General features: G+C 55.9%; 1 protein-coding gene across 1 annotated transcript in view; it reads right to left on the bottom strand.

Moving 5' to 3' along the window:
• Window positions 1-16,998, bottom strand: part of MERTK (MER proto-oncogene, tyrosine kinase) — an 81,949-nt gene that overhangs the window by 48,512 nt on the left and 16,439 nt on the right. The window contains exon 5 of the mRNA XM_074988420.1: window positions 1,760-1,846. Within this exon, the coding sequence (XP_074844521.1) occupies window positions 1,760-1,846 (87 nt within the window). The remainder of the gene's footprint in view (window positions 1-1,759; window positions 1,847-16,998) is intronic.

Below are 16,998 nucleotides of genomic sequence, written 5' to 3'. Positions count from 1 at the left end.
GGTGCATGAGAGAGGGGGACTGGGAACGGTGCCAGCCCAGGCTCTAACCATCCCCCCACAGGCTGGCTTACCCGAGGGAAGAAACGGGGCCTCTGACCCTCCATGGGGTGCCTGTTCCATGCACACTCCCCCACCCTGGTCTCTGGGATGTGTGCTGCTGGCGGGGCCCCATTCCTGCCAGCCTGGCGGGAGCTGGTGCGACCAGCTGGGCCCCACACATGCCACCCTAAGGGGCCGGGGGACCTGCAGCAGCGTAAGGAGTCACACACAAAATGGGTCAGTCAGTCGGGTGCCCCCATTCACAGCCCCAATGTACAGGGCAGACCTTTAAAAGTACAGGCTGTGGGTGTGCATGGCAGCTGAGCCCCTCTCGTGTGCAGGGCAAAGCCCGGGGGGACTGACTGCAACTGCAGCAGCACTCCTAGCCTCTGGCTCAGGTCAGGGCAAACCTAGGTCTGGTGGCTGGGGGAAGCGGGGACTCCTCCAGCACCACCGGACACGCACATTGTGAGGCAGACAGAGCCCAGCTTGCTGTCTCCCCATCTCCTGGAGCTGCCTGCACACACCCTGCGCCCGTGAACCGACATCGGTGCTCTGTCCTGGCTGGGAATGCGCAGCACAGTGCAGGGAAATGTCCCTCGGCCCTCCGTGTGACTCCCAGCTCAGGAATGTCAGGAATTCCCATTGCTGGCTATGGAAGGGTGGAGGGGCTGGCTCCTAGGGGAAGGAAGGAAGGGAGGGAGGGAGGGAGGGAGGGAGGAAACGCCACTGCCCGTTGGAAATCTCCTCTCGGACTGACAGCTCAGCTTTAAAGCAAGCTCCCGAGAGCTTCTGCCCCAGGCACGGCCCTGCAGGTGCCCAGCTTCCCGCAAGCAGCATCGCAGCAGGAGAGCCTCGTGCTGCATGGGTGTTAGCTTTGGGGACAGCATCCCCAGGGGTGGTTCTGCTGTTGCAGTGGCCAGTGAGGGAGGGGAAGGCAGCAAGAGGGGAGAGAAACGCACCAAAGCATGGACATGCTGTGTGCATCCACTCACCTCTCCAGTGCCTTAGGACATACGGGTTTCCCATGAATCTTAGAGCATCTGTGGTTTTGGGGTGTCTTGCTCCCTGGGATGGGAGCAATGGTGCTCCCCACAACAAAGCAACCCACAAGGCTCTGCCACGGTCTGGGGGCAGAGGTCTGAGAGCAGGCTTTGGAGCACAGCTTGCAGAGCTGTAACTACAGCAGGGCAGGGCACGCTCTCCTGTCCAGCCAGAAGGGCTAAACATTTTCCATCCCTCATTCAGATGGAAGCTCAAAATCTTGAAAACTGTCACCCACCAAAGCTGCAGAATATCCGGGTTGGTAAAACACCAAGGGCAAGTCTCAAGGGTTCTTCCAACTTGGACTTTTCTGAGTTTTAGCTTTTTTAAAAACTCGGAATCAAATTTTACATTTTAAGACAAAACATCATTTCAGTCTGAACAACTGAACTTTGTTTTCTAAAACGTCAAAATGGCACAGTTGGGCAATTCCGAATCACTGTTCGCCAAGGTGTTCCAAACCAGAAAGGCACTGACCATTCCACCAACAGTTTTGGTTTTAATAAGTCTGCATCGTGTAATGCAAACTTTGTTGCCCAAAAATTCCCACCCAGCTCTACCGATAGCCTCATTCCACAGACTCACGGCCACACAGGTTCAGGTAGGAGCTATGGACGGTTTACTAGGCACAGCCCACGGCAACTGTAGTGAGACAGACTCCATGTTCGGCACTTACCTTTTATATTGATCTGTACTTCATTCGATGCAGTCAGTCCTTTCCTGTTGTGTGCTTCACAGCTGAATACTGCAGTTTCATTGAGACCTGGAATAGGAAGAAATAAATACCATAGCAGGACAATGCGAAGCAGGGATGAACATTAGCAGCACCAAGAGAAGTCCTTTCACTACCCTGCACTTCTTCCAAGCTCATTTAATTTCATTTGCCCCACAAAGATATCAATTCCCAGGTGCTGTTCTAGCGGTGAACCACAATGTCTGATTACCAACACTCCTCTGCACACAGGGAAGAGAACTGAAGGGGAGATCCTGGAGCTTCTTCTGTTTTTAACAAGTTATTTTATTTCCCATATGAACACGAATAACCCACTTTGCACAATCACTGCAAATTTGCTGGGAGCTGCATTTTTGCATAAGCAGCACACTAAGTGGGAGAGGAGAAAGTTGACCTCTGGATCCCAATGAAGCCAGAGACAAAAGTGGTGAGTGTGGCATAAAAACCCAGAATAACAGAACACTAGAACAGGATGGGACTTTGGGAGGTCATTGAGTCCCGTCCCCTGCCCGCACAGCAGGACCAAACAAGGACCTGCGCAGAATTCCTGCTGACCTCGGTAGGGACAGGGCTTCACACAAATAATTGACCTGAGAAGGGAAGAGTGTGAAATGACGGCAGAAGATTCAGAACCAGAGGATTCGTAGCATTTCTGTTCTTGAATTACAAACAGATCCCAACCCCCCATACATTCTCACGCAGGCCTTCCTCAGTGCCTGATGTGACAAATGGAGAACCCCGTTCCCCATGAAAATAGCATTTAACCCTTTGCTTTGTTTTTTAAAGCTTGTCAACTCATCCAAGTGTGAGAATGCTAGCAGACCACCCCAACCGCTGGCAGACCACCCCAACTGCCGGCAGATCACCCCAAAAACTGGCAGATCACCCAAGAGCCAGATGTGACCCTGTGATGGGGTGGACCAAGCCACAATGTTCTCTAGAGGAGGCCAGAGGCCTTCCCACACCAAGCAAGGAGCAGACAAGAGGTCCTCCAGGGAGGATAGAGCAGCTGTCTTACTGGCAGACAATCGGGGCACAACTGGCCAATATAAAATAAGCTGCTGGGCTACGGCCAGGCAGTTCCATCAAGGAGCTCAACCCAGCCAGATGCCTATGCTGCCTGGGAGCCCAGCAGCACCGGAACAGCTCTGGGTGAAGGGCTGAGCTCTGACCTGGGAAAAACCCAGGCCCAGTGGCCAGAGACTGGCCACAGCCCTAGGGAAGGCGCTGACAGCGCCTTGGACAGGGTGCATCAGACCCCACCCTCAGGACTCAGAGGGCAGCGGCCAAGACTGTACCAGGTGCCCTTGGCCGCAGAGGGATGCCAGAGAGCAGGCTCACCTTGTTACAGACCCCCACACAGACAACAGTGCCTCACCCCAAATCTCAGCTCTTACCAATGGGAACACAAGCCAGCTGCAGGAAGGACAGTTGCAAGGGAACTGTGTGTTCTGGGGGATGTCGGAGGATGGATTTAAGTCACCCCACATCCACATCCACTGGTGTCTCCAGCTGCCACGGCCACTGGGGTTGTGCTGTATGGGGGTCCACACTGCCCTGCTGAAGCCCCCAAGGCTCTGTTCCTTCCTGAACACGCAGCAGAGATGGCCGGCCGGGCAGTTTAAAAAGCCCCGCCAGGAGCTCCCATTGTTTGCATTTCCCACATCCTGCAGTGACAACGGCTGGCTAGCCCAGCACCACTGGCTAGCCCTGCCAGATCCCAGGCACAGGACCAAACCCCCATGCTCTGCACGGCAGCTGGTCCTCGAGGAGGGGAACTGGCATCAATCAAGGGGTGACAGGGTCCAGCTCTGCCTGCCATGCCCATCACTCCTGGATGCTCAGCTGCAACGACATGGCATAGTTCTCTGCAGTCAATGGACTCCATTGAGATGCTCCAGCTGTGGTCTCAGCCTGGGGCATTTACAGATTGACCTCTCTGGCCACGCGGTGAGTTTTTAGCCCCCTTCCTGCCCGTATGCCAGTCCAGGAAGTTTAAAGCCTATAGGGATATTTTCATGCTAGTTGGGAAGGGCCCAGAATTCTGTTCATTGCTGGCCAACAAACTGCTCAACCTGCCTCATCCACTGAGGTGAAGGAGAACTCACGTGGCCCACTCACTAACTGAGGCTGCCCATGGCTGGTGTAAATGCCAATATTTGAAGTGAATTAGGTCTGAAAATGTCTGTAATTAAATGTTTAAAGCACACGGAGCATCACTGTGCTCCTGGCAGCAGGGCCCAGGCTGCCCGTCTGCCTTCTGAAGGCTCATCCGGGGGCCCCTGACCATCGCAGCTGGCTGCTTAATTGGCAAAGGAGCACCTGGCCATGAGGCCAGGCCTACCTGAGCTTAGGCTAGGAAGGCTCCCCTGCAGCAGAGTGGAAGCTCCTCGGGTAGCTCAGCAAAGCAGGGAGCCCGTGAGGTGCCCCTGAAGAGAGGAGATCCCTAGGAGTACAGCAGCAGAAGACAGGACTCCAGGACATCTTTGTTCCATGGAAGGAACCCCTAAATAGTAGTAGAGCTGTTGCTGCCAGGTCCCCATGGACCCCTGACTTCACAGAAGGGGTCTGAGTTGAGAGAGCCCTGCTGAGAAAGGGTCTGGAACCATGCGTCTGGTGGGCTCAGGTGGCAACAGACAATCTATGGCTGACTGGCTTCCAGCTAAAACACTGGGATGAAGGCTTTGCATTGGCTTTTGATGCTGTTCCACATGCAAAGCCCTGGTGAACACACACATTAGGGGAAATCAAAGTAGCAATCGCCCCCAGCACCACATCTGACACCCCAGGGATTTCTCCAGGTGGCCTGCCTCATGAAACTGATATTCTCCTGTCCCTGCAATGCCAACGAGTGCAGCTGCAAGGTGACACTTTGTCCCGCACTCTGGAGACAGCTTCGTTTTGTGCATTAACAAACAAAACTTTCCTGATGTGATCTTTACATATTGCCCAGACAAGCCGCCCACGACAGGTGAACACCACTGCAGGCACTTTGACATATGCTTAAGCTGCTCTCCAGCCCATGCTGGCCACCTACCTGGGATTTTTGAGCCCAAGCCCGTGACTTTAAAATGCAAAAGTACAAATGCAGAGCCCAGTAAATTGGTGGAGGGACAATCGGGCCCTGTCTTACGAGCACCTGGGTCCTACACAGCTGGTGAGCTGCAGGCGGCAGGTGGGTGCTTCTGGCAGGACGGAGAGGGATCCATCCATCGGGCATTCTGTCTGTCCATCCACTTGCCCAAGCAGACAGCCTGGGGCACAGGGGCAAAGGCTGCAAGGAGTACGGAGGGGGCCATGGGACGACACCGCTGGGGCGGGGCAGGGCAGGGCGCTGTTTGATTCATGTAGAACCATTTGATTCTGGGGTTTGCTGATGGCTGTTGGTGCCAAGAAGCCAGGCTGAGTGTGGGCCCTGGGCATGGTTTTCAGATTTTTGGAAAGCCTTTGACAAGGTCTCTCACCAAAGCCTCTTAAGCAAAGTTAACGGTCATGGGATAAGAAGGAAAGTCCTCTCTTGGATTGGTAACTAGTTAAAAGATCGGAAACAAAGGGCAGGAATAAATGCACAGTTTTCAGAATGGAGAGAGGTAAATAGTGGTGTCCCCCACGGGGTCGGTACTGGGACCCGTACTATTCAACATATTCATAAATAATCTCAAAAAAGGGATAAACAGTGAGGTGGCAAAATTTGCAGATGACACAAAACTGCTCCAAACAGTTAAGTCTCAAGCAGACTGTAAAGAGCTACAAAAGGATCTTAATAAATTGGGTGATCGGGCAACAAAATGGCAAATGAAATTCAGTGCTGACAAATGCAAACTAATGCACAATGGAAAATATAATCCCAACTATACATATAAAATGATGGGGTCTGACTTAGTTGTTATCACTCAAGAAAGAGATCTTGGAGTCATTGTGGACAGTTCTCTGAAAACATCCACTCAATGTGCAGCGGCAGTCAAAAAAGCTACCAAAATGTTGGGAATCATTAAGAAAGGAGTAGATAAAAAGACAGAAAATGTCATATTACCTCTATGTAAATCCATCGTATGTCCACATCTGGAATACTCTGCAAATGTGGTCTCCCCATCCCAAAAAAAATATATTGGAATTGGAAAAGGTTCAGAAAAAGGCAACTAAAATGATTAAGGGTATGGACTGTCTGCCATACGCGGAGAGATTAGTAAGAGTGGGACTTTTTAGCTTGGAAAAAAGACTTTTTTTGGGGGGGATATGATAGAGGTCTACAAAATCATGACTGGTGTGGAGAAAGTAAATAAGGAAATGTTATTTACTCCTTCTCACAACACAAGAACTAGGGGTCACCAAATGAAATTAATAGGCAGCAGGTTAAAAACAAACAATAGGAAATATTTTTTCACACAATGCACAGTTAACCTGTGGAACTCCTTGCCGGAGGAGGCTGTGAAGGCCAAGACTATAGCAGAGTTTATAAAAGAACTAGAAAATTTTATGGGGGATAGGTCCAGCAATGGCTATTAGCCAGGATGGGCATGGAGGGTGTCCCTAGCCTCTGTTTGCCAGAGACTGGAACTGGGCGACAGTGAATTGACCACTTGATGATTGCCTGTCCTGTTCATTCTCTCTGGGGCACCTGGCATCAGCCACTGTCGGAAGACAGGATACTGGGCTTGATGGACCTACGGTCTGACCCAGTATGGCTGTTCTTATGTTCTTACAGCGTTGCTTAGTCCTGCCTCGGCTGGAGGGCCAGCCCAGCAGCCTACGCTGTGTGCATGCTGGCTGCTACCCAGAACACACCGCAGCCCAACTGAACCATGGCTTGTGGGTGGGTGGTTCCCTCCCACAGCCTGAGAGCAGCCTACACACACCACAACCACAGTGCCATAGTGGGAGGGCAACAGGTTCGCCTTCCGCAATCCACTGCCAAGAGGGGCACTCAGCCGAACCCACCCACCAGCTGCCAGGCAGCAGCCAGGCCCTGGCCTGGCACAACGGCCCTGGCTGGTGCTGGGGTGGGCAGGGCCTTATCAGAAAGGGTGGCTCCCGGGGGACATGGGCTGGAAAACTAGGCCTGATTTCTGGAATCAAGAGGAAGGGGACATATGTGCACAAATGTTATGGGATCCCCTGGAAACACAGTAATCTCAGAGGCTGGATGTTCCCTTTCCCTACCCACTTCCTCCTCTACCTGATCCTTGGGACAACGTCTTCCTGAGCGTGCAGGACATGGAGCCAGGCACACAGCCTTAACCACCTCATGTCACGTAACACGTGGCTGCAATTCTTTATGCCTTGACCAGCCACCTGCAATTTCCTGCTAGTGGACAATTGTGTGTCTAAGGCAGGGATTGTGAAGGCACCATGTCCCCATCCGCTGCAATAACTGCAGGGTATTGGGGTGGGAGTCGGGGGTGGGGGGCATTTACCACCTCACATCACTCCTGCTGCCTGCCCCGCAGTCCAGGGACAGGGTGGGAAGCGTAGCCCTCTCTGGTCAGAACGAGAGCTGTAGAAAGGAGTCCTCCCACCGCATCTCTGGCATGTTCGGCTCTCAGAGCTGCCTGCCAGCCAGTCTCAGCCCTGCGACTGCCCTGACCCCCACCTGCCCAGAGACACGCACCCGTGGCAAGGAGAATGGTCTCTCATGCCGCAGGCTGACACGGAACTGAAACAAAAGTGCTCATCCTGGGTCGAATCCTGACACTTTCTACCCAACGGCTGCTCCGACACCAGCCTGGCCCTTTGTAAGCAGACTGCTGCATGGTGGGTTAACACACCCAACCGAACGTTAGGACTTGCTCCTCGTCAGAACCTAGACTACCGCAGAAAGGCCAAAGGATCCCAGGCCTGAAAGTACAAGAAGGAGCCCAAGAACAGCCAATCTGGGTCAGACCAAAGGCCCATCTAGCCCAGTGACTAATGGCAGGTGCCCCAGAGGAGCGAACAGAACAGGGAACCAGCCAGTGACCCCTCCCTCATTTTTGGGCAGAAAAATGGCAAATGAAATTTAATGTGGATAAGTGTAAGGTAATGCACATTGGGAAAAATAACCCAATTACACATACAATATGATGGGGGCAAATTTAGCTACAACAGATCAGGAAAGTGATCTTGGAATTATAGTGGATAGTTCTCTGAAAACATCCACGCAGTGTGCAGTGGCAGTCAGTAAAGCAAATAGGATGTAAGGAATAATTAAAAAAGGGATAGAAAATAAGACGAAGAATATCTTACTTCCCCTATATAAAACTACGGTACGCCCACATCTTGAGTACTGCATGTGGATGTGGTCTCGTCACCTCAAAAAAGATATACTGGTGTTAGAAAAGATTCAGAAAAGGGCAACTGAAATGATTAAGGGTTTGGAACGGGTCCCATATGAGGAGAGGCTAGAGAGATGGGGACTTTTCAGTCTAGTAAAGAGGAGACTGAGGGGCGATATGATAGAGGTATATAAAATCATAAATGGTGTGGAGAAAGTGAATATGAAAAGTAATTTACTTGGTCCCATAATATAAGAACTAGAGGACACCAAAGCTGTGTCTACACGTGCACGCTACTTCGAAGTAGCGGCACTAACTTCGAAATAGCGCCCGTTGCGGCTACACGCGTCGGGCGCTATTTCGAAGTTAACTTCGACGTTAGGCGGCGAGACGTCGAAGTCGCTAACCCCACGAGGGGATAGGAATAGCGCCCTACTTCGACGTTCAACATCGAAGTAGGGACAGTGTAGACGATCCGCGTCCCGCAACGTCGAAATTGCCGGGTCCTCCATGGCGGCCATCAGCTGGGGGGTTGAGAGACACTCTCTCCAGCCCCTCAGCTCACTGGTGGCCGCGTGGAGCGGCCCCTTAAAGGTCCCCTCCCCCTCCCTGCCTCTGCAGGAAGCTGAGGGAACGTGCAGGCTGCAGCCTGCACACGCGGGCAGCCTGCACCACCCTCAGCCCCTGAGAGCTGCGATGGCCGCCCGGCAGCCCCCCCAGCGCCCCCAGGGGACCCCCCCCAAGGGGAGCCAGGGCAGCCAGCCCAGCCAGAGGGCCAGCCAGGCTGGGAAGCGGCAGCGGGGCCCCTCCTGGACGGAGGCCGAGCTGCGGGACCTGCTGGGGCTCTGGAGCGAGGAGGAGGTGCTCCAGGTAATGGGGAGCAAGAGGCGGAACGCGGATGCGTTCACTCGGCTGGCCGAGGGCCTGGCTGCCCGGGGTCACCCTGCCCGCACTCCGGATCATGTGAGGAGTAAGGTGAAGGAGCTGCGGCAGGGTTACGCCCGGGCCCGGGATGCGGCCAGCCGATCTGGGGCCGCCCCCGTCACTTGCCCCTTTTATAGGGAGCTCAGGGACATCCTGGGCTCCCGGCACACCTCCTCCCCTCCGGCCACCCTTGACACCTCGGCTGACGAGCCTCAGCAGGCCCTGCAGCCGGAGTCCGCCCCGGAGGCAAGCCCCGCACCCCGGGGGCTCCCCCCGGAGGCCACCCCCGGGACATCGCGGCAGGAGGAGGAGGACGAGGAGGAGGGGGGCTCCTCCTCTGCAGAATCCAGCCTGCAGATCCTCCTCCTGCCATCCCGGAGCAGCAGCAGGGCCTCCGACCCCCGGGGATCTCCGGACCGTGGGAGCGGACCGACAGGTAGGTACCCCTCTCTGGTGGACACCCCAGGGCTTGAGGGGCTGGGGTAAGAGATATGTGTCCAGGGCCCCCCACATGCTCACATGGCCATGGCCCCAAGGACACCAGGGCCATGGCCCTCACAGCACTGCAGCCATCAGCCCCTGCCCCCCGCACCCTGCATGACAGTGCCATGCCCCATCCCCGGGCCAGGGGGGAGCGGAACCTCGAGGGGCCCCCGGGCGGAGGGGGTGGGACACCCCGCAGCAGCAGCATGTGATGGAGTGGGGGGAGTGCCAAAGGGAGACTCAGGCTACATATGAGCCACAAGAGCCGAATAGCTCCCAGGGCCAAAGGAGGATCCTGGGGCTACAGCTGGCAGGTGACACCTCTGCCCTGAACAAACAGGAGGGAGGAGCCGAGCTGGCTTGGAATTGGGGGGCGAGGGAGGGGCCCACAGGTAGAGGCTAGGGGAAGGGAGAGCTGGTAGGCAGCCAGCCTGAGGAGGGGGAAAGCTGCATCCCAGAGGGGCCCCCCTTGGGGTCTTCTCCCCACGACGGGTTGGAAGGACTGTCTCTTCCGACAGCTGGTGCTGTCACTTCTGCCAGAAACTGGCCATCTGTGGCCTAAGAAACCTCTCCTGCTCTCAGACCCTGCGGGGTGAAGTGAGAGTCGCTCCCACCAGGGGACGGGGTGCAGGGCAGGGGGACCCCTGAACCCCATCCATCACAGCAGCATCTCCCGGGGACGGGGATGGGGAACCTGCAGCACAGGGCTGGGGGGACAAAGGCCACGGCTCGGGGCACACACTAACGCCTGTCTCCATTCTTCTTCCCCCCCTCCTCTCCTGTGTCCTGCACCCGCACCATCAGAAGGACCGGAAGAGAGTGCCGGCGAGGCGTCAGTTGTCCTGGAGAGCCCTCCGGGACCATCGGTCCAGGGCAGCCCCTCGGCCGAGGACCGACCGGCCCCGCGGCGGGCTAGACGGCGGACCCCGCGCCTCCAACCGCCGCCGGCGACGGACCCCCAGCTGCTGGCCATCCTCCGTCGGCAGCTGGAGGTCGCGGAGCAGCACCTCCAGCTGCAGGAGCGGACGCTGGCCTGGCGCCAGGAGGCATGGGGGGGCCTATATGCAGACATTTAACCGCCTGGTGGACTACCTGGCCCCCCCATGCCGTGCCGGCCGACCCATCGCCCGCCCTGCCCGCTCCTGCTGCCCCACCACCAGCTGCTCCGCCCGTCGCTGGCCCGTCCGCCGTCGCCCCGCCACCCACCCGCGAGGGCCAGAGCGCCGAGGGACCCCTGGAGCCACCTGACACTCGCCGGCCCCGATACCTTTCGGTCCAGCCCGCTCCCACCCAGCCATGGACCAGGCTGCGAGCGCGGTGGGGCTCCCGGCCGGCCACGCCCAGTGCCGGGCTATAGGGGCGAGGGGCCCGGGACGTGGCCCCCCCCGTATATAGTTGGACCCTGTTTTTTTGGTCCCCCCGTTTGCCCCGTCCCCCCCATGTAAATAGTTCTCCCCTTTCTCCTCCCTAGTTTTCTTTTTATTATTTATGGCACACAGTTGTTTCTTTGGATTGTTTTATTTTTGTACATATTGCTTTTGTTGAACGTTTGTACCTAGTTTTCTGTTTGTGGTTCACATATTTATTTACATCCAAAAAAAAAAAGGTTCGGAAAGAAAAAAAAAAATTTACGTTCAGCCACAAGTGCGTGCTGTCATTTGTCCAGGACAAGTGGGGGTGGGGGGCGGTGGGGTGCTCCATGGTGTGGGCGTTGGGGCAGGAGTGTGGGGGAGGAAGGGGCGGGCAGTAGGGGGCCTGGGCAGAGTTCACCCCGCGGCCTGTTCGTCGAAGTGGGCCCGCAGGGCCTCCCGGACCCGGGTCCCCTCGGGGTCCACCTGCCGACTGGGGGCAGCAGGTGGCTGGAAGTGTGCCCTGCCGGCCTCCGCAGCCCAGCCCTGCAGAAAGGTCTCCCCCTTGCTCTCCACGAGGTTGTACAGGGAGCAGCAGGCACCCACAATCTGGGGGATGTTGTTGGGGCCCGCATCCAGGCGGGTCAGGAGACATCTCCAGCGTCCCTTCAGGCGGCCAAATGAGCGCTCCACCACCTGGCGCGCACGGTTCAGGCGCTCGTTGAAGCGCTCCTGGCTAGCGGAGAGATGGCCCATGTAGGGGCGCATGAGCCACGGCCGGAGGGGGTATGCCGCATCTGCGATGACGCAGAAGGGCATGGTGGTGTCCCCCAGAGGGATCTCCTGCTGGGGGATGTAGGTCCCCGCCTCCAGCCAGCGGCACAGGCCCGAGTTCCGGAAAACCCGGGCGTCGTGGGTGCTGCCAGGCCAGCCTACGTAAATGTCCTGGAAACGTCCCCGGCTGTCCACCAAGGCCTGCAGGACGACAGAATGGTAGCCCTTGCGATTGAGGTATCATCCGCCACTGTGATGCGGGGCGCGGATGGGGATGTGAGTCCCATCCAGAGCCCCGAAGCAGTTGGGGAAGCCCAGGGTGGCAAAGGCGGCGATGGTGGCATCTGGGTCCCCCAGCCTCACGAGCCTGTGCAGGAGCATGGCGTTGATGGCACGCACAACCTGCAGAGAAAGCACATGGGACAGCCCCAATGAGGGGTGAGCAGGGTGTGCGTGGCCCTGCCCTGCCCTGCCCTGCTCTGGCCCCCCTGCCCTGCCCTGCCCTGCTCCGGCCCCCCTGCCCTGCTCTGGCCCCCCTGCCCTGCCCTGGCCTCCCCCCGTGGGTTCGCTTACCTCCATGAAGACAGCCCCGACGGTGGCCTTTCCGACACCAAACTGCTGTCCCACGGATCGGTAGCTGTCGGGAGTGGCCAGCTTCCAGACAGCGATGCTGACCCGTTTCTCCACTGGGAGGGCACGCCGCATGGCGGTGTCCTGGTGCCTGAGTGCGGGGGTGAGCCACTGGCACGGCTCCAGGAATGTCTGCCGGGTCATCCTGAAGTTCCTGAGCCAGTGGTCGTCGTCCCACTCCCCAAGCACCAGCCGCTCCCACCAGTCAGTGCTGGTGGGGTAGCTCCACAGCCGCCGGCGTGTGAGGCGGGGGGTGGAGCGGGGTGCTGCAGGGGTAGGGGTTGAGCCCTGCTGCCCTGGGGGCATCTCCTCCCCTGGGGCAAGGAGGTGCTCAGCTGCCTCCCACATGGCATGGGTCAGGGCAAGCCCTGCTCCTGCCGGGAGGGCTGGGTGGACCTCTAGCTGCTGCTGCTGCTGGGGGTCCATGACTGCGGCGCCTGGGGTCTGTGTGCCTATATGGCTCCTCAGACCGCGTGCTGTGCAGGCTGAGTGTGTCTGGGAGGGGCCCTTTAAGGAAGCGGCTAGCTGTTGCCCCGGAAGCGCTAGTCTGCCCTGTGACCCTGTGTGCAGCTGTGCCTGGCAGCCCTATTTCGATGTATGCTACTTTGGCGTGTAGACGTTCCCTCGCTGCGCCTATTTCGATGTTGGGCTGCGCAACGTCGAAGTTGAACATCGACGTTGCTGGCCCTGGAGGACGTGTAGATGCTATTCATCGAAATAGCCTATTTCGATGTCGCAACATCGAAATAGACTACTTCGATGTAGGCTCCACGTGTAGACGTAGCCCAAATGAAAATAATGGGTAGCAGGTTCAAAAGTAATAAAAGGAAGTTTTTCTTCACACAGTGCACAGTCAACCTGTGGAACTCCTTACCAGAGGATGCTGTGAAGGCCAGGACTCTAACAGAGCTCAAAAAAGAGCTCGATAAATGTTTGGAGGTTAGGTCCATAGATGGCTATTAGCAAGGGGTAAGGCACGGTGACTAGCCTTTTGTCGAAGGTGGGAGATGGATGGCAGGAGACAAATCGCTTGATCATTGTCTTCGGTTCACCTCCTCTGGGGCACCTGGTATTGGCTACTGTCAGCAGACAGGATACTGGGCTAGATGGACCTTTGCTCTGACCCAGTATGGCCGTTCTTATGTTCTCCCCGGTCACCCATTCCCATCTTCTGGCCAACAGAGAAACAAACCAGTGAGCTGTTAGGACTCGGTTCACCTTCACATCTTCCTGAGATGTACCTTGGTTCAGCTGGCTCACCGGCCAAGCTGCCCCAATCCACAGACCTCCCATCGTTATTTATCATCCTCATTATGCTTATTCGCTCCACAACCCAAGCACTGGACCCATTTAGAAGACAAGAACATAAAATAAAATTTAGCAACGCTCACGAGAACACTGATGGTGGATAAAATGCTCTGTGCCTCTAGCACAGGTATTAAAATTTCATTTAAATCCCTTTATTATTGTATGAGCAACATCTTAATGCTGTCTGTCCTCATGACTTCTGGAGCATTACCCTCATTAGACACAGGTCATATAACGGCCATTAACTAAGGTGTAGTTACGGACTTGTGATAAGACCAATTACCACTGGTTCTAGCACGGCGCCATGGTCTCTGGTGAACAGCGTGAGAAGTCTGGAATGAAACACACTGCTGGTTTCTGAGGAATTACTGGTTCCACTTGGATGTACATAAAGCTTCTCAGCATCCCACTGCTTCTCTGCAAGTTAAACATCTGAGACGGAAATATAGCATTTCCTCAAACCCCTCCACCCCCTGATAATTACAGGTTTTGGGTGGTGTTATTGAGGTCGGCTGAACTGTCTGTCTGTGCAGGACTGGGACAGCGCAGAGAGCGAGCACGCCTGTACACAACTGATGCCAGAGTTCCAATGCCTACTGAAATGAAAGACAGATTCTACAAGCTCTCAGGGCTTGTCCCAGCCGTTTGCACGGGTATGTTCGTCAGAGCGAACTGCCTTTGCTTCCCGGTAGCTGACATTTACTAGTGGGACTTAATGTTTTGCAATCGCCTTTCAGCGGGCCTTTGCAGGTTTGCTTTCCAGTCTTCCCTCCCCTGGATATAGGGTTACATTATGAATACCTTTCCTTAGTCACACTCCTGTTCTCACAACATCAGAGAAAGCTTGGGACGATAATCCACAATTGTATAACGGGGAGCAGGGGATACTCCCTGATTTACTTGCTTACACACATCTCTGAAGTTTTCCTGTTTTAAGTAAAAATCCCATAAAAACAACGACTTCGATCCTACTTGCGTGGCAGAGCTGGGATTTCCAAAGAGCATTATTTCAAGACACCTTTGGAAAGAGGGTTTATTTTCACCTAACTTTCTAAGCTGTAATCACAGGGGTCTGGGTCTTACGCTGAAACCTAGTACAACCAAACTGTCCACGCCCATGCAAGTCATACCTTTGATGCCAACAGGGCACCTTGGGTTTAAACACACACACACGCACAGACAAAAACGAAACAAAAATGCTCCCACCATCAGACCCAGGGTCTGCCAAACATAGACAGAAAATGCAGAAGGGATGAATCAGCTCTTCTGGCTTTTGCTGCCTTGTTAAATCCCCCTCTGGAGCCCAAGACATGCCAGCTATCGCATCTCACATGCGCAGTGGGATGGGAATCAAGCAACGCTCCCCTGTGCTCTCTCATGGCAAAATCCTCCTGGATTTTCCATCGACAGGGGAATACAGTCAATTGCAGACAGGATGCGTCTCTCCATCCCTCCTTGAGTAATGAGGGACAATCTCAGCAAAAATCACCCTGTGAGATTCCAGGATCCCACCAGCCGGCAGGCCAGAGTGAAATTCATCAGGTGCCCCAGGGAAACCCGCCATGTACTAATATTCATCCCCTGGAGCGATGGGCCTGGGCAGAGAGCTACCATGGTGGGAAGGGCCCTGATCCTTGGCCCCAGCCCAGCAGTGCTCAGTGCAGTTCAGAGGCATCTCACTTGCATCCCGCAGCTGCTTGAGCCACCACGGGCAGCCCGTGACCCCCGGGATATTCCAGCCCCAGGTGCTCTGTGGTCCTGCACTCAGGGTAACTCTCCCAGATTGTGCCAAGCACTGACTGACTGAATGCACCTCAGCCAGCTCCCACATGTGTGCTGGCCCACGACAGCCCACCTCCCAGCTATGCCTGCTCTCAGGGAAACTCCCAGCTGGAGCCCCGGAATCCAGCCCTTCGTGGGCAGGACCTACACGGGGTGACCCTGTCCTGGAGAGGACCCTGCTACCATGCGGAAACGCCACTCTTACTTCTTCATTTCATTTCCTGCCACCCCCACCCAGATGCCTACCCAGCAGTTTTACAGCCATGTGAGCCAGCCGCAGGCAGCTGACTCGGCCCACCCACCGGGGATTAACTGCAGAGTCGACATACCCTGGGGATGCTGGTGTGTGGGTGGATGAGGGAGCAGACAAAGTTAGAGACTCCGGCTCACTCCCCTTGCTGTTCTGGGCACTCAGCACCAGAAAGAGCCTTCTACAGGCTCGGTGCTCGCTGGTCCCTGGGCTGCTGGTGGAATGGGCTGTAGCTGGGGGAGGGAAGCAGGCCTGCAAGCCTCCTTGTCAAAAGGCATTTCCAGCCCTAAGCAGAAGCTAGCCAGCAGCCCCAGATCCAGCCCTTCTGCCCCAGGTGACCGAAGCTGACCTGTCTCTCCCAGTGAGGAGATACCACCCCTGCCCTCTCGGGTTATGACAAGCCTCCCGTCCATTGTGCTGAGCATCAGCTCCTGCCAGACTCAGGGATGGGACTGGGTCTGCTGTCCCGCCCAGGTACCAGTGCATGCATCAAGCTGCACCATCACACCACCCTGACCAACAGCTCTTGGTTTACCAGGCCTAGCCCTTCACCACACTGAACCTGGGGAGAAGCAATGCTGAGACATCTGCCTCAGGATGGCTCAGACCCAGTCAGCTGACCTGTCCCTTCACAGCCTCTCCGTGTGCTTACGCCAAGCGTATGACACTGTGCTGCCTCACCAGAGGCCGAGTTTGCTGGGACATACAAAATACTTGGAGCCTGGACAAACCCAGGGCTGAACGCAAGCGTCCTGAGCACCACCCTGCCCCAGAGCAGCCAGGGGACAGCATGCCAAATGCTGGGCAGAAGAGAGCAGCCAGAGGACAGACAGAACATCAAAACAGAGAGAGGAGTGTTGCCCATGCAGGGGGACCTGGGAGCTGCCCACTGCTATGATCTCGAGACCATGTTCTCCTTTGAGCACGAGGAGCAGAACTCCAGTGGGTTCTCCCTCTTCACCCCATGGAAGGCAAGGTCTGAAGTTAGCAGCAGCTGCTGCAGGGATGTGGTCCAACGAGGCAAAGTGCTTTTCCTGACCCTCGTCCCACAGGGCGGGAAGGCTCTCTCAGCACAAGTTAGAGAGTATACCCCTTGGAACAGCCCAGAGCTCGCATTCTGCAACGCTCGATTAGGATAACTACGCTCTTTGGACTCCACGTCTGAACGGACTAGACTGGACCCCAAAGCGACCAGAGAAAGCCGCTAACTGTGGGTGGCAATGTCAGACAGGAGAGACCCAGCCATCGCACTAGAGATGTTTATAAACTGTTACCCAGATCATTCATGCTCTCACTCCTTTGCGTCGCAAGTTAGCTGAGCTGACAGGGTGTCCTGGTTCAATTCTGGGAGGTGACCGTGAGTGAGTGCTGTAACACACCGACTCCCCAACCCTGCAAACTGAACCTCCCCTCACACTGAGGGGAAAGCTG

This window comes from Carettochelys insculpta, chromosome 3 (genome assembly GCF_033958435.1).
Source record: "Carettochelys insculpta isolate YL-2023 chromosome 3, ASM3395843v1, whole genome shotgun sequence".
NCBI lineage: Eukaryota > Metazoa > Chordata > Testudines > Carettochelyidae > Carettochelys > Carettochelys insculpta.
Note: the sequence above shows the minus strand (reverse complement) of the source record. Positions and strands in the feature narration are given on the sequence as shown.